Raw genomic sequence first — 21959 nt, forward strand, 5'->3', positions numbered from 1 at the left:
CCAGAGAACCAGGCGCAATGCGTGGCTCCATGGGGCAGCAGCAGGTCTCCCCACGCCCACAGCTCCAGCCCCAGTGCAAGGCTCAGCAGTTCAGCAGGAGGGCTCCCCACGCCTGCAGCTTTAGCCCAGGCATGCAATTGTGTCAGCCTTTTTAGTTTACCCACATTGAACACAAACGATCCAGTTTTTGCTGTCAGATCTATTTGGTACAAATTTGTATCTTCACGGACATACCTGAGGGCAGAAGTGGGTTCATTCTGTAGTAAAATATTCAATTCATAGCATCATTAGCAGCCTGAAGTGCTTTGTATAGCCCTGATCCTTTAAACACACTTATACACATGATTAAGATAAGTAGATTTGCTGAAGCTAGAAGAACTCCTCAAGTGTAAGCAAGTGATTAAATATTTGTAGGATCAGGACCTATATCGACCTTCCTATTTGAATTATGTTTCCTAATCAGGTTCAGATTCAGCAAAGTCCTTAAAACACATGCTTCCCTTGCCACACCACTGAAGAGATGAGAAACTCACCTACTAAAAGTTAAGCATGTGCTTAAGGACCTTGCTAAATAGGACCCCCAGTCTCAGAGATGTAGCTGGGTTAGTTTGTATCTTCTCAAAACAAAAAAGCAGCTCTGGAACACTTTAAAGACTAACAAAATAATTTATTAGGTGATGAGCTTTCGTGGGACAGACCCACTTCTTCAGATCTGGAAAATTCTGAACTTTTTTGCGAGGACCCTTAGTTTTTGCTTTTCCATATGGAAACTTTAAGAAAAAAAATAATATTCCCTTGTCTGAGTTTCTTGGTTTACAGTGGAAGACTATGCAGCAGTCTAAAAGAGTCCGGCAATTCCACAGGCTACTGGAGCACAAAAAAATACAACTGTGTAAACTAATTAACATTGGGGTTTAATACATTGGTTATTTCACAGTCCTATAAATGCACCGTCCCACCCCCCCATTACACCCTTCCCCCTCAACACCCCCTAACTGCCACCTTCCTCAACTACACCCCATCTCCACACTTCTGTCTCTCACCCACAGCTTCCTGAGCACCATGAATCCACTGTTTGTGGCACTCCCGAAGTGGTGGGAGAGTGAAGCAGAACTAGGTCAGTGGAGCCAACAGCACTTGAGAGGCACAGCGGGCATAGGTATTGGAAGTTAGGATGAAGGAGGTGCTGCAGCACGCCCTGACTTGAAGTGGTTTATATTATGCACAAGATTTGCAGTTTGGTTCAATGGCTCTCAGCACCCCCATTTTAAAAATTGTTCCAGCACTCTGGGCAGCAGCAGGAGCAGCTTGGCTGACAGGGGTACTCAGCTGCCACTGATACTTTCCCATGGATGCTGAAGCCCCACAGCACTCATGTAGTCAGCTCCTAGGATTACAACTTTTGGTAAATTCTTCCTCTGATTAATTACTCCCGCCATTAAAAACGTACATACTTCTCTGGCTCTGCACATGCAGCTGATCCCTCCCCTTTTCCCCAGCCAGGCACTGATACTCCCGCCTTTCCCTTAGCCAAGCACTGTTTACCCCTTCCCCGAGCCAGGCACACCCCTTTTCCCCACTCTCCCCTGCAATCTGCAATAATTTAAAACCCCCTCATGAGTGTTTCCCCGCTTGATTTCAAAGCAGTCAAACACTAGCCATGCACTGGCTCCATCTCATTCTACAGGATAATTCAGTGCACACGGATCTGTCTGACATTATATATATATATATATATATATATATATATACACACACACACACACACACACATTTGATTTGCTAGTTTTTATTGCAATTTTTGTGGGTCCTCTGTACTTATAAATGTTAGTCTGTATTGGAAATGAAATTGATGTAATGAAGTGGATCTGTCCCATAAAAAGCTCATCACTGAATAAATCATTTTGTTAGTATTTAAAGTGCTGTATTTCTACTGTGTTGAGTAGAAATAAGTTATTCCTGAACAGAGCATTCCCTGTTATATATATATATATATATATATATATATATATATATAGGGGGGCGGTTTGGTCTTTTTCTGCTTTTATTCTGTAGTCATGGTTTCCGCAGAGGGCAATTCTCAAGTTGGCTACTGATCCAAGAGGGCATCAGCATGGAGCCCAGACAAGATCTCTGAGAGCCTAAATGTCTGGAGTGAGGAGTCCATAATGCCACAGTTGCCTGGCTGTTTCCTTGTACATGCGAGCAAGCTGGGCTCCCTGTAGCATTTTGAAATGGCACAGAAAGGAATAGAAAACTGTGGGGGAGATTCAGGAAGAAAGGTGGCCCATGGGATAACTTCCTGATTCCCAGGGCACCTTTAATTTCCTGTTGACATCCTACAATGCCTAACAAGGCCAGGCATGATGGGACACACACCCAAAGTGCATTTTTCTTATTTCTGAATAGGGCTCTATAGTATGAACATTCAGTTTGGAAATGCTCTTGCTGTGTGGGTGCTCTGTTCAGGAATAACTTATTTCTACTCAACACAGTAGAAATACAGCACTTTAAATACTAACAAAATGATTTATTCAGTGATGAGCTTTTTATGGGACAGATCCACTTCATTACATCAATTTCATTTCCAATACAGACTAACATTTATAAGTACAGAGGACCCACAAAAATTGCAATAAAAACTAGCAAATCAAATAGGATTGAAGGAAAGGGGGGGCAGGAGGATGTTAATGGTCCTGTGTGAGATAATTACAAGCATCAAAAGAAGGTAAGCAGTCCTTGTAAAGCACGAGGTAATTGATGTCTCTGTTCATACCACATGTTAATGTGTCAAATTTGAATATGAACTCTAATTCACAGCTCTCTCGCTCTAATCTGTTGTTAAATTCTTTTTGTTCCAGGACTCAAATTCTCAGGTCTTTAACAGAATGGCCCACTCCATTCAAGTGTTCGCTCATCAGCTTATGTGTTTTGAGATTCTTTGCATCTGCTCTGTGTCCATGTATTCTTTGGCGAAGCTTTGGCTCAGTCTGTCCAACGTACATAGTGCTAGAGGATTGGTGGCACATAATAGCATATATTATGTTGCTGGAAGTGCACAAGAATGTGCCTTTGATCTTGTTACCAATAGCGTTAGGTCCAGTGATGGTATCCCCAAAATAAATAGGTGGACAAAGGTGGTAGCGGGGTTTGTTGCAAGGCAAAGTTCCAGGATTAGTATTACTGTAGTGTAGCCTGTGATTGCAGGTCAGAAACTCTCTCAGGTTAGGGAGGATTTTTGATCTGGCAAAGGGGTTGAGGAATTTGCATTATGACTCTGGGATTGGGGTGCAAGGTCTGGAAGGCAGTTGTGACCTGAAGGAGGGCATGTAGGAATAAGGGTGCAGAGGGTTTCGATGACAGAGTGTGGGTTCAGGAAGGGAACAGAGTTGGAAAAGGGAGGGGCTGAGGTACCAGAGGCAGGCTCTGACCAGAAGACACATACCTGGGGGGTCTCCTGACTAGCAGCCCAGCAAGTACCTGAGGCTATGTCTACAGTACATCATAAAGTTAAGTTTAAGGCATTTAATGATTTTACAGTGTCACAGTCTTCACTGTAAATACCACTAGGTTGATTTTAGGGAGCACTAAGGTTGATATTAGTACACCCAGAATGCAAGTTGCGTAGCACCAAGTTTGAATTTAAGAAAGTAGAATTAATGCTAGTGTGAAAATGCCATTTCTTTAAAGTGACTTTATTGGCCCCCCGAGGCATCCTGGATGTATCCCACAATATCGCACGGTTGTCTGCTTTGGCCATTTCCTTCTCTGCTGCTTGCCAGGTATGCAAAAAGCAGGTCACAGGAAGCCTGCAAATATGAATTCATCACCAGCAAGCTCAGGAAACATAAGGGGCGCCCAGAAGCCTGAACTTCTTTCTAGACATCACATTGGTAGCCATCGCATCAGTAGACATCTCTTGCCATCATGAATAGTCAGCTTTCTGATCTGAGTTCTGAGGCTCGCAAGAGAGATCCCGCATGGTCCAATAATGAGATCACGGATCTCCTTGCTGTTGGGGGAGAGGAATCAGTGGCAGGCAGACTGAGTATCAAAGCAAAACGCAGACATTTATAAAAGATTTTGCAGGGGATGATTGTCAGGGTCACTCACAGGATGCTCAGCAATGCCGGGTGAAGGTGAAAGAACTCTGACAGGCTTATCAAAGTATGGGAACCCAACAGGTGATATGGGTCATTAAATTCTCTCATTTCAATTCACAAAGATCACGCAAAATACAGCACGCTGCAACCACTGTGGGGCCATTAGTTTCTGAAAGCTCCAAATGGGCCAAGAGGCACCTGAACCTCACATTTAAATGGCCAAAGATGCATTCCACCACCATTCTGCACTTGCTGAGTCTGTAATTGAAGTACTCCTTGCTGCGGTCCAGAGTGCCTGTGTATGGCTTCATGAGGCAAGGAAGCTGAGGATAAGGAAGGTCACCCAGTATTACTATACATATCTCTACATCACACATCTTGATTTTCCAGTCTGGGAAAAAGGTGCCATCCAGGAGCTTTCTGTAGAGACCAGAATTTCTGAAGATGCACACAATATGAACCTTTGACCATCCTACACTGATGTTGGTGAAACTACCTTTGCAATCTACCACCACCTGCAACACCATCAAAAAGTATCCCTTTAAGTTTATATACTGAGAAGCCAGGTGGTCCAGGGCCACGATGAGAGCGTGCTTGCCATCTGTTGACCCACTACAGTTTGGAAACCCCACAGCAGCAAAGCCATCCACTATGTGCTGGAGTTCTCCCAGGGTCATGGTCTTCTCAGGAGATGCTGACAGGTTGCATTGGCTACTTGCATCACCATGACCCCACTGTAGATTTGCCCACCCAAAACTGATTTGCCACTGACCACTAACTGGAAGTTTGCAATGCCCAACTTAAGCAAGTTGCAATCGCTCTGAGAACTGTTACAGCCAGTCTCAGTCTTCTATTGCTGCGCTTCAGGGCAGGGGCCAGCAAATTATAAAATTCCATAGAAGTGAATTGTGCATGCAAAAGTTCTGCTGGTCATCTGAGGCCTCCAAAACAATGTGGTTCCACCAGTGTGTGCTGGTTTCAGGAGTCCAAAAGCACCACTCCACTGTAAGCAATGCATCCAGGGCAGCCAGCATTTCTAAGTTCCTAGTTATCGCCAATTTCATCTCCACCCTCTTCATCCACAACTATCATCTCAGACCACTGCCTTCATCAAAGCAAATACTGCACAACATTTCAGGAAATGTCCATAACAGTCTGTGCAATGACTTGATGCAGTTGAGGATCTATGCTCGTGCCAGATAAAATGGTGCAATCTGCTGTTTGTTTTCACATGGTTAGTGGTGCTCTGAATTCTGAAAGTGTTTTGCATTACGGGATAGTGACAAACATGCACAAGCAGCTGCAACAATTTCCCACCCCACCACAAGTCGGAGGTACCAAACCCCCAGAATTCAACAGGATACCCACAATGCATTGTTTATGCAGTCGAACTTGGATAAGGCAACAGAGACATGGTAAGTTGACATGGAGAAACAGTAAATCAACTGTACAGAACATTTGTGGACAATTAACTTCGAGTTTATAGCATTGATGTTAACAAGTTGAACTGAATTTTATTTTGTGTTGTGTTTTGTAGCCTGAGTCCTGGTCCCTGCCTCCCATGCCCCACACATGCTCAGAGAAGCTGAAGGGGCAGTGTGTGCTGCTCTGAACTGAATGCTAGGAGACCAGGGAGGGTACTGTTTGGCCTGGCCCTGAATTAGCAGAAACAATTTTCTCGTAACGAAGACTGAGTTCTAGACAGACAGAACAGACAGCAGCTGTGATAACTGATGGATGATTTCAAGTTGTCCCTTTACATGTTAAAGGCATCATCAAATTAAAAGTGTCAGATCTGTGCAATTTTTAAACCCAAAGCAACAGTAAATAAAACTTGAGATTTCTATAAGTTAAAATATTTTATTTCTTTCTTTTTCCCCCCATTTAGCTTACCTTGGAATTCCATATACATTTTCTAACCTATTTCACTGACTGTGTGTGTATGTGCAGGTGCGGAACAGTGCGCATGTTGTGCTCATATATCAGGGGAATAAAATATGTTGAAAAAGAAAGGAATTTTTAAAACCACAAGAACTGGAAATAAGACTTATTTCAAATTGCTCACCTATACAAAAAAAACATTTTAAAAAAAGTCATAAGTTGCTTTCCTATTTCTACACTAGAAGAATTGCTAAAAAGGAAGCAAGGGGAAATAACAATGGATTCCTACTGTACATTACGTCACACAGCTGAACGCCATGAACCCCTTTATTTCTTTTAGCTCTTATGTTGAATAGAGCTCTGAAGGATTAAGTGCCACAGGCAAATACTTTAAAAGCCCACCCCCAGAATTTAGAAAATATTTGTTTCAAAGATGCTAATTGGCCAAGATTTACATTTCAAACAGGAACCAACTGTTGATTTCCCATTTTTAATGGGTTTCCATATTACTATGAAAAGCATTGACTTTGAGCAATACTCTTTCTAGACTTTGAAACTCAAATTGGTTATTTGATTCCAAAAAGGCTGCCTGTGTTTTGTTTTTTTTTAAAAGGTGTCAGGTTATTAAATTGTTACTGCTTTCTAGGGCATCCTCCTCAACACAGATAGGCTCTCAGTCCCCACCATTCCTTTCCTCCATCCCTATTAGCCTTTTTCCACTTGATTTCTCTTCTTGCCTTCAAGCCTAGTCACACATATATGATTTTCAGTCATTTCACGCCCCCCTCAAGCACAGCTATCATTTGCATACCACTTTTTCAGAGGATACATATTTTAAGAAGGATGAAATTTCTAGTATTTAAGCTAATTCCATGCAGCATCCCTGACCAATATCTGTCATTGGTAATATCCATGTTTAGGTCTTCAAAAACATACACAGCTCTCCTCTCAGCTCCATTGAAGGCATTGTGAGATACTGTGATGAAAAAGGGGTAATTGCTATTTTCCCATGGGGCCATTTAAAAATTACAAAACTATTTTGTCTGGCAGGCTGACTTCATCAGTGTTTGTGATAACTAGCTCCGAAAGACATTCTTAATGCTGGAACATCAGAAAAGTTATTAGATTATTACCTTTGTTACATTACTTCAGGGTTCTGTAAGGGCCTTTGGTTGTTAAAGGTTAAATATTAGGGCATTTTTGTAAACATACACATTCAGTCCAGCTCCAAACTTCTACAGAGCCAAAGACTCATCACCAGATACACATCTGAAGGGAGCTGTTCAGATACTCATTAAGCTGAGGAGATATGGGCAGCACAAAGTTTTAGGCAGGGTCACATTGGAGCAAGAGACCTAACACAATGAAGCACCATTCCCAAATGAGCTCCTACATTTTAATAATGAAATTAAATTAAGTTTGGAGCTGCATTAGGGCCCTTTGGCTCCACTGCACCTATGTAGGAACTGTGCTTCACCACAAATAAGGAGATACTGATGGAGCAAGGCAAACTGAAAAAGGCATATTCCTACTGCTTTCATATTCCTACTCTTCCCTAAAGAGCCCTGTGATTCTGAGAGTGGGAGGCCTTGTGCTGTCTAACTGTAGGTAGATCCAAAGTCCTCCCTCTGAAGAGAAGGGCATACAGTAAGCTATGCAACATGTACAATACAAGCGAGGGATCCTCGTAATAAGTTTCTATTGCTGAGACAATGCAATAATGTTTCCCAGCACAAAGATTTCATGGCATGAGTCTGGGCTGGTCACCGCTCATGAGTAAGGAAGTTATGAACAAGATACACTTATTTCAAATTAGAGTTAATAAAATCTTTATACCAGCAAAAATCCTCGTATGTATGTCTCTTATGCAGACAATTATGCACCCTTTTAAAGAGAGGGCAATAAGTCTGGTCAGGCTAAAATACAGTTTATAAAAAGTGAAGACAGGTACTGGAAACTATTCATGCTCTTTTGAAATGGCTCCATTAACATGTTTTCAAAACAGGAGTTAGACTTCACAAGAACAATATCTTCCTTTCAATTTTAGTTATTAAAATCTAGATACGCGTGTGCCTTAAAGCAACACAAAGCAAAGCGAAGTCATTGCTCAAAGGTGATCACTGTATTGCAAGGAAGTAAAAAACATTCTAAACTGAACTTGGAAATCCAGAGAAATAAAAAGAGTTATTTCTCTGAAAATAGAAACCAAGCTACAATCTAAAGCCTTCACTCAGGATTCAGGCCTTGTGAACAGGAGGGGTAAATTGCAGCTAGTCTTTACAACAAAGAAATAATAAGGCAGCCATACCTATCCCATATCCTTCATAAAGATGTCTTTCATGTTCTATGGTCTGTTTGATGATCATCTCCCGGGAACTATGCTGCCTTCCCTGTCTGCCTTTAATGCTGTTATGTAATTCAATCTGCTCCAGCTCATCACTGAATCGATGTAAATATCTGAAAGACAACAAATTTAAGCTATAAGAGGTCTCAACATTTTAATAAAATATACCAGTTTGGTCATTTTCCACTAAAATATTTCCCAGTTGTTTCTTTGTTATCTGCATTACATCTAAATATGCCTCAGGTGCAAATCTTGAATTCAGTATTCCAATTGCAATATTCTTTCAAAAGAAAATCTCTGTTTAGGCTGTGGCCTCAGACTTAAAATCTGACCTACTGAACCTCTGGAAGAACGAAGATTTGCACAGTAGTGGGAGAAGTTTCAAATGATTACAGAATAATGATGAGAGCTCTTGCATGTTTGTTATTACAGCTAACACTACCCATTCAACCTATAATAAAAGTTCATAGGTGACAAGGTCAAAAGGACCTACCGCTATATTTTAGTCTGACCTTACAAGTAAGAGGTCATAGAACTTGTCCAAAATAATTCCTAGTGTCTCTTTTGAAAGAACATGCAATCAACTTAAATGCTGTCAGTGATGGAGAATCCACTACAACTCTTGGTAAACTGTTGCAATGCTCAATTACTCTCACCAGTGATTTTTTTGTTTTTATTTTTTTTAAAAAAGGAGCTGGTGCTCAGACAGCTCCCCGCCTCCCCCACTGGGTTCCCAGGGCTGGAACTGCCATCAGGGCTCCGCAACCCAGCCGGCTTCCAGCTGCAAGGCTGGTGGGGTCCCCCCAACCATCCGGTTGGGGATCCCACGGCTGAGATTGCCAAGGTGCCGGTACTCAGTACTGGCAAGTATCAGCACATAAAAAGCACTGACTCTCACCACTAAAAATTCATGACTTATTTCCAGTCTGATTTATTCTCATGTTCAATTTCCAGTCACTGGATCATTTATTCAATCCATACAGTATAAATCTACTAAATATTTCTTCCCTGTGTATTACACAGACTATATTCAAGGCACCCTTTATCTCTTCTTAAGCTACACAGATCAAACTCTCTCATGCTATCACAATAATTCAGGTTTTCTGATCCTGACATTGTTCTTGTGGCTCTTCTCTGAAACTTCCCCAATGTATTAACATTTTTCTGGGATTGCGGACATCAAAACTGGATGCAGCATTCGAGCCACAGTTGCACCAGTGCCAAACAGTGATAAAATAGTCTTCATTTCTACTTGAGAATTCTGCTATGCAAGCCAGAACTGCATTAGTTCTTTAGCCAGCCTCATGTGCATGTTCAGGTGATAATCCTGGGAAGTGGCAACTTGGAAAAAGATCAGTTGGTTTTAGTGAATGGAGTGTGGCTTACATTTTTTTATCTAGATGTATACATTCATATTTAGCCATACTAAAACAGAGTGCTTGCTTGTGCCCAGCTCACCAAGCAATCTAGATCATTCTGAGTCAATGACCTGTCCACTCCCACAAAGTGTCACCTGCAAAATTTGAGTGACTTTATGGTTTTTTTCCCCAAGATTGTTGATAAAAATATTGCACAGCATATGGCCAAGAACTGATCCCTGTAGAACCCAGTTGGAAACACACTGTCCAGATGATTATTGTACAGTTATATTTTGAAACTCAGTCAGTATTAAATCCATTTAATTAGGGCCATGTTAATTTTATATTACTCTAGGTTGTCATGCACCCCCCCCCACCAAATCAAAATGATGCAGTACCAGGTCAAATGTCTTAGAATTCCAGGTACATGATGGCAACACTCATTTTTATCAAGCTTGCTCCCTCATCCTAACAAAAAAAAAAATCAACTTAGTATGAATAATAAACCCATGTTGAGTTCCATTAGTGACATTACACTCCTTTAATTCTTTATTAGTTGAGTCCTGTCACAGCCACTCCCTTTGTCTCGCCAAAGGCCAACACCAGGGTGACTGGAACATAATTACCCAGGGCACAACATTTACTTTCTTCCTGCCTTCTGTAACTTCCTATTGCTCTAAGTTTTATTAACATTAATCTCCTCAGCCACCTCTTTTAAAATGCATACTGATTTTAAAATATCTTTACTTAGTAGCTTCTGTTAAACATTCTCCAGAGGTATTAGTGGAATGCAAAGATCATTATCACTAGCATTTGATAAGATCTTATTTCCCCAACTGCAGAACAGAAATACAGGACTCCCTCATAATATGGGATTTCAAGCTGTGCTTAACTCACATTAATGCAAGTTAAGTGCACCTCAAAATCCCGCTCCCCCCAGCCTTGGCTCAACCACCCTGGTCCACACGGCCCCAGTTTACCCCCACCCAATGCGGCCCTGGCTCACACCCTCCCCTGGCACCCAGCTCTGGCACACACAACCCCTCCACAGCCCTGGCTCAGCTCAATCACTCCGCAAAGGGTTGGACTGCCCTGACTCAACCCCCGCCCCAGTCCTCTCCTGCAGCCCCAACCCACCTCTTGCTTAACCCCCCCCCCGCCCCCAGCCTCTTCCCACAGCCTCAACCCACTGACAGGCTTAACCCTCCGCAACTCCCCCCTCCCCCTCCCCCCAAGATTTACCTTTCAAAAGGAGTTCCAGGTACTCCTGCTGCTTTCCCTGGCTGCAGAACGTGCATTCTGCCAGGGGAAAAAAAGCCACCCCTTCGACTTATGCAAAATTCCAGTTACATGAGGGTGAATGGAAACACAACCCTTGCGTAACTCAAGGGACTGCTGTATTTATTGAACACTTTTGCTTTTTCTGTAGTATTATTCATAATTCTAACTTCTCCATCTAACAACAGATTGATACCATTGTCAGGAATGCTCTTGTTCTTATGTTAAAAGCTGCTTAGCAGATTTCTCTTAGTTTCCCTTTTATTTCTGACAATTCCTAACTTCTGATTTATATGCATCATTTTCAGCCTTCTCTTTCTTCCATTTTTTTTTATAGCTGCTTTCACTTCCCCTCTAAACCAGACCAAAATTGTAAGTAGAGCCATCTTCCTTGCTTGCCATCACTTCCCATATTACCCAGTTTTCAGTTGCTTATAAAACTTTGCCAAACTCTAATCACTCGAGCAGAAATTTCTCAAGACAGGTAACTGCCTCAGGTAGAATTTTCTAAACATTTCAGCAAAAAAGTTTTAGCCATTTCAGAGAATAAAACTAGTACAGATGTTTACAAGGAAAAGAAACTCTCATCTCCATCACTTTTGAGACACTCAAGTGCCTCCACACTTTGGAGCAAAAACTTGAAATCTGGTTGCCCTATTTTTGCCATTCTTGTGAAACAACCAGGCATATCGGACTAAGCCTTGCACTTATGGGTGGGGGAATTACTGTTTATGCATGTTCAGTAAAGACTAGTTAGGAGTCTGGAAGCTAAATTCTGCAAAGAGACTGTCAGTGCTCCATCATGCTGCAGCCCACAGCTGTACTTAAAGACTATCATAATGGTGATACACAAGGGAGCCCAAAAAAGGTTGCACAAAACAATTGTACATGTAGCACTTCCTACTTTGAGTGTTTGACTTCACAACCGTAATAATGTTATTTGAATAGCTTTTTGTATGTGAATTTTTTTTACTTAGTATATACAGTCTTAAGTGACCACTCAACAAGCGAGAAAAACAGTGTTGCATGCTACTCGTGGTTTCTCTCTACAAAGTCAAACTAATATACCCTGGACGCATTAAGGATATTTTAAAATCTCATGCCATCATCATTTATGCTACAAAGACTTTAAAACATAAGATGGCAGTAGATCGTGTAACATACTTTGTGTCTGTGGTGGGGAGGGGAGTCGTGCTCCAGACCACCACCAGACAGGCATCCAATAATACAGGTTTCATTGAACGGTCATCATTCTGAGGATGGAAGGAATCCACCATCATGAGACAGGCATAACCTATCATGAGATGCACCTGACAAATGGCATTGAGGGCATTTTGTTTGGTGCATTTAGTGTTCTGTATAGTAACGATATAGACCCACATGCAAGCCCCGACTTTTGAAACAGCTCTGGTGCCACCCAGCTGGCCCCTCTGAAACAGAATGTGACCCAGGGAAAGACTGGAACTCACTGAATAGAAGACTACACTTGCAGGAAGAAATGTGACTAACTCTTCATGCCCTGGGACCCTAAACATTTATAGACAGCTGATTGTGTATGCTTAATTTGAGCTTGACTTCACTACATATGCAAGGATATGATAACTGAGTGATAAATATCTCCACTTACGCTTGAAATACAGGATGAGGTCACAGATTAGTTATGATAGTGTTATGCACATCGTCAATATTAATAACTCAATAACTGGTTTATAATCAATATGAATGGTAACTGATTTATAACAAATATGAAAGGTAAATATTGAGTATATTTAAGATTCATCTTAATTTTACCAGTCAGTCAATCTTATTTCCTACAAAAAAAGAGCTTTTTATACTATTGTATACCATATTCTTACTTCTCAATTAGTTCACAGGCTTCTTTCTTTGTGTAGCTGGCTTTGTTGGGATCAAGGTGACTTTGAAACCATTGCAATTTTTCTCCTAGAAGAACAAAGTGGGTGTTAATTATTACAGTAGCATACATCAAAGCCTGTCAATGTTGCTGCAATAAATCCTATTTTTCAGGGGTTTAACATTCAATCATAAAAATTTGCCTCACTACATACAAAGTATAAGGTCTCAGCCTCAGCATGAAATTAATACAAAGAAAAGATTTCATTCAGTTGTCATTTTTAATTTGGGGAAGAATGAAGAACCTGTTTATAGATGGTTTTCCATCCTACTTTACTAACAAATGGTTTTAAAATACTGGAAGTCAGGATGATATTTTCTATTTTTTAAGTAATCAATGCACAGTGTATATATTAGAGAATAAAGTGCAGAGGAAGTAGATGACCATCTTAATATTGTTAAAGAATCTAATGCTGCTTGGGAAACATGTAAAAGTACCAAAAAAAAAAAAAAATCACTTTTACATCATGTTATATTATGACACCATGAGGGGGGGAAACGGGTCATTATTGCATCAATAAAGATAACTCTGGTCCAAAATTTACCAGCCCTTCAGGTTAATGTGTTGTATCACTACTAGCCCATAAATACTTACATGAAACGATGGAAGTATAAAGTGTGCTACAGGTAATAATATGGACTGGCATGGTTTGATTATATTAATGAAAAAGATGGTTGTGCTGTATTATGCCAAAATGCCTACTGCTACAGTCAGCCACATGATGAAGTCCTCCTGGGTTCAAAGAAAAGTCAAAAAATCCCATAAAACTCTTAGCTCTAATTTCAGAGTTACTTGCAGGTTGAAGTAAGAATTATCTATGACAGTCTAACATCTATACAGTTTATTAATAGATATTTATAAAAAGACAGTCCTTCCCCTTTATACACTCATCCCTCGTTAAACGAGTACTTTATTACAAGTTTATTTACTTTATTTATGCTTAAACAAGGGACACATTTACTGACCTTTTGTTCAGTGGACGAGTGACACCCCACCCCCTCAATACGAGACTTACCCCCTCCCCGCAGCTCCAACCCGCTGCAGCCCGACTCCCCACCGGTCCCTGTGCACCCAGACTGTGGCAACGCAACCCCCCCGCCGGCCCCTGTGCGCCCAAACCGTGGCAACCTAAACCCCCCCGCCGGCCCCTGTGCACCCAAACCGTGGCAACCTAAACCCCCCCGCCGGCCCCGGTGCACCCAAACCATGGCAACCTAAACCCCCCCGCCGGCCCCGGTGCACCCAAACCACCAAAACTTAAATCTCCCACTGCCCCATGCACCTGAACCACTGCAGCCTAAACCCGGTGGCCCCTCAGACCAAAACTGTTGCAGATTTAACCCCCCCGCAGCCTCACAGACCCAACCTGCAACAGCCTGAAACCCCCCCCGCCACCATCTTTTAACCCTCCCTCCCACTCATGTCCCCAAACTGCCCCCAGACTATAACTCCCCCCCAACCCCAGGTTCACTTACCTTTCAAAAGCAGCACCATCTGCTGCCACTCCAAGCACTTGGAACCAGACAATGTTACACATATGTGAATAGGAATTTAGTATCCCTCTTATGAGTTTTCACCTATGAGCAAAAAGTTAGGAACCAATTGTGCTCATATAGCGAGGGATGAGTGTATATAGAAAAATTGGGTAGAATTTAAGGACAAAACCTAATTCTGGATTTCAACCAAGTAACTTAGGACACTCACCTACAATACTCAGGCGCAAGGCTTTCTCGTTCCTCAGCCTAGAAGACAGAAAGTGGAAATGCTAGTCAGTCATTTCCCAAGAGAAAACAGATCAATCGAAAAGCTGGGTAAAAACATGTCATGAACAATTCCACTTCTAAAAGCTGCCAGTATAACTTCTAATTTCTTTTATGTGAGAGCACCAAGGCTAGCATTTAATTCAGATGTTAGTAAGCTATTTTCAACATTTTCCTACTGTATTTTTTAAAACAGCGGCAGGGGTGGGGGCAAATAAAAGGCACTCTTGATATTTACTGGATTCTACAATAACAAGCATTTGACTCTGATGAGTGGATATAAACATTTTGATATCCTCAAAGTCAGACAACTCCTGTCACACAAAGATAAAGAAAATCTGTTCCCAAAAAGACACTCTCTCTCACTCTCCATAAATTATTGGTTATATACAGAAACCTCTTCAGTTCTGAAGTATGTATATGTAACCTGTTGTCCAGTAATTGCCCTACTGACTGGTGTACAAAAGAATTATTATTTAAAGGAGCTGCGCACTTACAGGTTGAACCTCTCTAATCCGGAACTCTCTTGTTCAGCCAACTACATAGTCCAGCATGATTTTCGTTACCCAGATAACCTGTGGCCAACTTTCCCATAGTCCCATAAACTTTTTTCCCAGTCACCGGTCCTGGTTCTCAGAGTTCTGTGCTGTTATTTCACTGTAGTTTACCCCCAAATGTCTTCTAAGACCGCAGTAAGCAGCGGCAGTGTTGAGCAGGTGCTAGCAAATATTGACCTCCCGTCATCTGGCAAATTCTCTCATCTAGCACCAGTTCTGAGAGTGCTGGACAAGAGAGATTCAACTTGTAATAGAGATTTAACATTTTTACTATTGGTGAGTTCAGTTCATTCCCCAGGGATGATCCATGTTTATGCTAAATTTGTTTCCAGCAAGCCAGGGTAAAATATCAAGAAGTGTCCTAATTATTTCAGGGGCAAAATATCAGAAGCAGTATTAACTTAGTTTAAAAAAAAAAAAAAAAGTTCTCTTTGTGATGTTGACCCTCCAAAAATTAGGCATGGGAGAAAGAGCCTGCTTAACATATACAAAATAGAGGAGGAGATCCTCAGCTAGTGTAAATGTAGAGCAACACTGCCTTCAGAGGTGTTAAAGACAACTAACACCCAATGAGGATCTACCCCCAAAATGTCTAGGTCACCCACTACCTGGAAAAGACACTCTTTTGTGCAGTGGAGTCTAATCTAAACATAAATAAATGTAAGTTTAGCAGGAATTTGGGGAAGTTGAAGTTATTTTTATTTAAACATTTCACACATAAGTATGATTTTATAAATACTAACTAAAAGATGAAAATGTTTAAACAAATTAAACCAATGGAATTCATCTGATTGTAGGATGATCAGGTTTTAAGTTGGACAAACTTGTAATGTCATGCACACAAAGGAAAGTGAAAGGAAGAATTTAATACTAAAACAAATTAAAAATGTAAGATGTGGCTTATGTTTTAAATAAAGATTGAGGTAGAAAAAGAAGAGCAAGAACTGGTGGGTGGGAAGTAAAATAAAAGGAAAAGGATTTTGAATGGGAGTATGGAAAGAGCAATCACATTTCATATATAAGTAACCAAAAAGACAAGACAAGAATGAAAGGGGATGACAAACACACCACACATTAGGGACAGATGATTGATAGAATTTTTACAAAATAGCGTGGTTCAAGTATTTTAATATGAGTCAGCCTTTTATTTTTTACTTATTAATGTGTATCAGAAGCTTTGCATTTATATTTTTCATCTTCAATGTCTGCCAGACCTTACGTGACAATACTGCATGTCTGCAAAGTACTGCTATGGAGAAAATCTGGATATCTAAAATACAAGTAGCTTAATTAAAGTGTAAACTGTATAGTAACAATCTGCCTATAAATGTTGTGTACCTGGTACATAGTAATTTGTAATAGACTGCTCTCTTAAAAACAACTTTAAGTTATTGTTTCTTTTTGGAGGGAGAGGCAAATGGTTGAATTCATACAGGTAATGTTTATGTATTTATCTCTACAGAAAAACATAGGGCTTGTGGCAGTTGTTAAAGTCACACCAAAGTGACACTCACTGATTTTCTTGAAAAAAAGTTAGCATATAACACATTAATTTACATTTACTGTGCTCTGCAAGAGGAGATGGGCGGAGGTTAAAGCCAGACAGATCCCAAATGAGAAAGCATTAAGTTCCTGAAAGGATAACTGTCGTTTAGTGGAATTACGGATCAGGGAGGAAAGAAGAGTCTCTGAGAAAATAAAGTACAAGTTGAACCTCTCTAATCCAGACTACTCTTGTCCAGCAAACTGCATAGTCAGGCATGATTTTAGTTAGCCAGATGACCACTTACCATGCGTGTGGCCAAGTTTCCTGTGGTCCCGTAAAGTTTATTTCCAGCCACCAGTCCTGTCTCTCTCAGCCCTAAGTTCTGTGCTGTTATTCAGCTCTGATTTCTAGGCTCTAGTAAGCCCAGAAAGCTGAGAAAGTGTTGGTAATGTGCTAGACCAGTGATGTCCAAAAGCAAGACACTCAATCACCACATGTCCCCTCCCGCCCCCAGCCAAGTGCTGCCCCTCCCCCAAGCCAAGTACCCTACCCCCTCACCTCTGGAGCTACCCAGTAGCAACCAAGGAGTTACCACACAAGCTCCTAAGCCAGCCACGCGGTGCCCAAGCCCCCAAGCTGCAGCAACCATGTGGTACCCAAGGAGCCACCACAAAAGCCTTCCAAGCCACATTCGCCACAATCCACTTCCCCATTAGCCACATGTCAAGAACAGGGAGCCTATTGGACACCGTGGTGCTAGACAATATTGACACCCCATCGTCTGGCAAATTTTCTCATCTGGCATGAGTCAGGTGCAGAGTGTGCCGGACGAGAAAGGTCCAACACAAGCTGTAGACAAGGAATTCTTTTAGTGGATATTAGAGCTTGTGGAAGTTGTTACAGTGACAGCAAAGGCGCTTTTATTGACAAAACTAGCAGCTTTCTCAGACTGGACCTCCGTTTTGAATGCAAGATTGAGCCATACAGTACTCAACAAGTGACAAAGAGGAATAGTTTCCCATCACAAGCTGAGGTCTGATAAAAATGCACAAGTCAGCCACTGCACCTATCTCCTGCTGGTCTCTTAAAGGCATGCTCACCAAGGAAGTTCAGTACCTGCAGCTGTTCTATATCATCTAACTCAGGTTCATAGAGCCTGGACTATGTGCTGTTGAACTGTGTTGTAGACATTTAAGCTGAGGCTGTAGCCAGGACTTTGGGACCCCGTGATGGGCAAGACTGACAAGTCGCGGTAAAGGTGTTAGCTTTTTTGGTATCTATGGAATATTATTATTAGTTGTTTATGGAAGTGCAATATGTACTAGCCATAGCCTTGATGCACGATTCCACTGTGGTAAGTGCTGCACAAACACAGAACAAAAAGACTGTTTACGGTGGGTGGCAATCTAAGACATGAAACTGTGGTTCTACTTTGAAAACAGAGTAAGATTTGATTCTATTCTGCAAAGTCTGTGTCGGAGAGTCCATGTTACATTTCCAGTGTGTAAATTAAGAGATTTTTCTCTCTCTCCTATAACTGACATTTGCAACCAGGGATGGCAAGATGCGTTCTTTGATCCTACCTTTAAAATTACACTTGAGTGTGTAAGTTTTCCTTTGCTTCCCGTTTCAGAATGTTGAGCGGTTGCTGTTTCCCCCTCTGCCCGTGCCTGCTTTTCATTAGCTGATCCAACAACTAAGTTTGCAAAGCACTTCAAGATGCTTCTAAATGAAAAGCTCTCAATTAAAATCCCCCCCCTTTTTTTTGCACTTGGCTTTTGAAGTCTTCATGTTTGCTTACATAAACTGAAGAGTTAATACTCTACTATTTCAGAGACTGAACTTGTAAGCAAGAGTAAACTTCAAAGCAGTCCTGCTGCTAAGAGCACCTTTGAGTTCAAAAGAGATTAAGATGGCATAACAAGACCCACGCTACCAAAGAAAAAAATTCAAAAAGGAGAGGGTTTAAGACTACTTCTAAAGGGTCATTTCATGTCAATTCAAGAACTATAGCAAAAGCCTTTCAGCCTCTCATCCTGATAGCTGGCATATCTGCAATGGAAGCATGTAACACGCCACAAACCCCTTACATGCTTTACAATACAGTATATGAACTACAAATATTAGAGCCTTACTTAGAGCTAGAAAAGAACAGCAGGTTGTCAACTTTGACTAACAAAAGCACTGTAGGCCAGTAGCTCTCAACTGGAGGTCCTATCAGCACACAGCTGCAGCCCACGTCCCAAGTAGGATGGGGCCGGTGCAGAGTCAACACAAAGTGCAAAAATGGGGTGATCCAGGATTGAGCCAGAGGCATCAGTTCTGTTCTCCCACACCAACCCCAGCAGGACTGGGTGCAGCAGAAGACCAGGGATTTCAGTTCTCCGGCCCACAGGATCGCAGTGATGGATCAGGCTCTTGGCACAAGATTAAAGTGGCAGAAGGGCAAGGCAGACTGCAGCAGACAATAGAGGAAAAGGGGCCCTTGGCTACAGGGAGGGAAATGCAGGGGCTGAGGCACAGCCAGTGCATGCAGGACAGACCTTAGGTGGAGGGGACTGATGGCAGTCCCTGGACAGCTGAATAGATCCGAAGGCACAGTCCCTCAATGAATGGGTTGAGAGCTGGGAGACAGTCCTTAGGACATGGTGCTGAGGATACATGCCAAGCGAAACTCCTTGCATGGAAGACTGGATGCTTGAGAAAGCAGTCCTGGAAGGACTTGCCCTGTACAGAGTGCCCTGTCTCTGCAGGGCAGGCACATGTGCAAGCCCAGTGTTGGCGGAAGGGGGGTCCGGATCAGGGTAGACAAAAATTCTTCAGAGGGGCTACTCCAAGAATTGGAATGTGGTCTTGAAAAGTGCAGCCCTTGGATATTAATGAAGGGGTACGGGAACAGGAGGTTGGGTGAAGGAAGCTCAGACTAAAGGACTGGGATGCAGAAGAAGAGTCTGTCTTGGGGGGAGGGGTGCAGAAGGAAGCTGAGACCTGAGGCGGGGGAGGGGTGCAGAGGGAACAGGGTGCCAGGCTCTGGAAGGGAGATGCTTACCATAGGGAGCTCCCAGTCACAGCCTCACATGCCACTCAAAGCAGGCTGCTACTGGAGCCACCTTGTGTCTCTCCGTGGAGTGCATCTTTTGCAGGGAAGGAGGCACTGCCCCTGCAGCTCCCATTGACCAATTTCTGTGAGGATTGTGCTGGCAGAGGGTGGGGGGAAGGGGGCAGTTCACTGACACTCACTGTCCAAATACATGCTGACCCCAGCAGCCAGGCACTTTGTACCACATGTCGGGCCATGGCAGAGACAAGGAGCCTGCCTGAGGGTCTTACTGGGCTGCGGCAGGCTGGATCCAAATGTCTGACAAGGTGGATCTGGGCCCCAGGCTGTATTTTGCCCTCCCTTGGTCTGGATGCTCTGGAGACATCTCACAGGGGTTGGGTGACAGAGGAGCATTCTGTAGCTGGGGACCATACTTGTCTTGCTGTGCATGCCACATCAGGCAGGGTTCCCCAACTTCGCTGGAAAGCTCTGAGAACTCTGGCCAGCTGTGCTGCCAGAAGTAGTGTGAAAGGAAGGGTGGCCATACACCCTGCCATGCCAAACAAAATTAATTTTAACAGTACGGCCATGTCTACACTAGCCCAAAACTTCAAAATGGCAATGAAAATGGCCATTTTGAAGTTTACTAATGAAGTGCTGAAATACATATTCAGCGCCTCATTAGCATGCGGACGGACGCGGCACTTCGAAATTGACGCGGCTCACTGACGTGCAGCTTGTCCAGACAGGGCTCCTTTTCGAAAGGACCCCAGCTACTTTGAAGTCAATAAGGGGACTTCGAAGTAGCCGGGGTTCTTTCGAAAAGGAGCCCCGTCTGCACGAGCCGCATCAATTTTGAAGGTGCCACAGCTGCCCGCATGCCATTTTGAAGTTTTTGCTAGTGCAGACATAGCCTAAATGTTTTGACTTATTTTGTTCATTTACAACATTCTTTATGGGCTTTTGCCAGTGTTGAAGCGCAAGGTATTACATCTGTTTGAATCATGCCGCTATACACTAAACTTTTACTTTCTGGTACGTGTATAGGTAGCATCCCCGTCGTGCGGATGAGTCGTGGTATTGGACGTGAGAACTCAAATGGCACTCTTCTTGTGCTCAGGAGCTTGCTATTGCAGGCACATTCTTTCAACAGGCGAACAAATACGAAACAAATTGGATGCACCCTCCATGTAAGCACTGGCATACGATTGACTGTTTCATCACAAAACAATAGATCTTTCTGATGTCAAGTTAACTTGCACGATCCGTGGCACTGGCTCCAGGGTCTGACCCCTACACTCTTCAATCTTTTTCCACCAACACATCATCATTCTGCTGTATGCAGAAATAAGCTGGATGTAGGTAAACTTGACATACCTGAGACACAAGCACTGTTTCAATGCAGTCTTGATGCTTCCCTGATCACCAGCAATGAAGGTCCAGAAGAGTCACCTATTACTGAGGATAACTGGATTAACATCAAAGAAAACCTACAGAACTGCTGTCGAGATCCTCAGTTTCCAAAACACAGGCACAAGGACTGGTTCGAAGACAAGGGCAGAGATGCGCAAGCTCTTCTTGATAAGATGCATGTGACACTACTGGCTTGCATCAATGATAAAGAGAATGCCTCCAGGAAACTGGCATATATTTGAGCTAAGCAGGAGGTACAAGGCAAATTACAGCAAATGAAAGGCAACTGGTGGAAATATCAAGCAGTTAAATTCCAAGATGCAGCCAACAGAGATGATTTTAAAACATTCCATGACGGGCTGAAGGCAGTCTATGGGCCACGCGTTGCTGGCGGCACACCAGTGTGCTCTGCCGATGGCCTCACTTTGATCACAGATAGTGCTAAAATGTTTGACCACTGGGCTGAACGTTTTCTCAAGGTATTGAACCAGATTTCAACTTTTGACAGCAGTGTTCCTGAACAGATTCCTCAGTGGGCTCATAGTTTTCAGCTGGTGATACCACCAACTCTTGATGAGGTACAAAAAGCTGTTAAACAGATGAAATCTGGAAAGGCACCTGACAGTGATGCAATTTCATCAGAAATTTATAAGGATGCTGGTAGCCAGCTGATGTATTTAGCACCATTTGGGAGAAAGAGCTATTCCCCCAGGACTTCAAAAATGCCCTGTTTGTACACATATACAAGAGAAAAGGTGACCGTGCATGTTGTGATGACCATCGGGGCATCTCCTTGTTCTTTATAGTCGGCAAGATCCTGGCCCACA

At 42.5% G+C, this 21959-nt stretch overlaps 1 protein-coding gene across 1 annotated transcript in view; it reads right to left on the reverse strand.

Moving 5' to 3' along the window:
• The window catches only part of TMA16 (translation machinery associated 16 homolog), a 54398-nt gene that overhangs the window by 15869 nt on the left and 16570 nt on the right, over positions 1 to 21959 (reverse strand). The window contains exons 3-5 of the mRNA XM_074993080.1: positions 14581 to 14618; positions 12821 to 12905; positions 8293 to 8441 (exon numbers count right to left, since the gene is read on the reverse strand). Of these exons, the coding sequence (XP_074849181.1) occupies positions 8293 to 8441; positions 12821 to 12905; positions 14581 to 14618 (272 nt within the window). The remainder of the gene's footprint in view (positions 1 to 8292; positions 8442 to 12820; positions 12906 to 14580; positions 14619 to 21959) is intronic.

Source organism: Carettochelys insculpta, chromosome 4 (genome assembly GCF_033958435.1).
Source record: "Carettochelys insculpta isolate YL-2023 chromosome 4, ASM3395843v1, whole genome shotgun sequence".
Classification (NCBI taxonomy): domain Eukaryota; kingdom Metazoa; phylum Chordata; order Testudines; family Carettochelyidae; genus Carettochelys; species Carettochelys insculpta.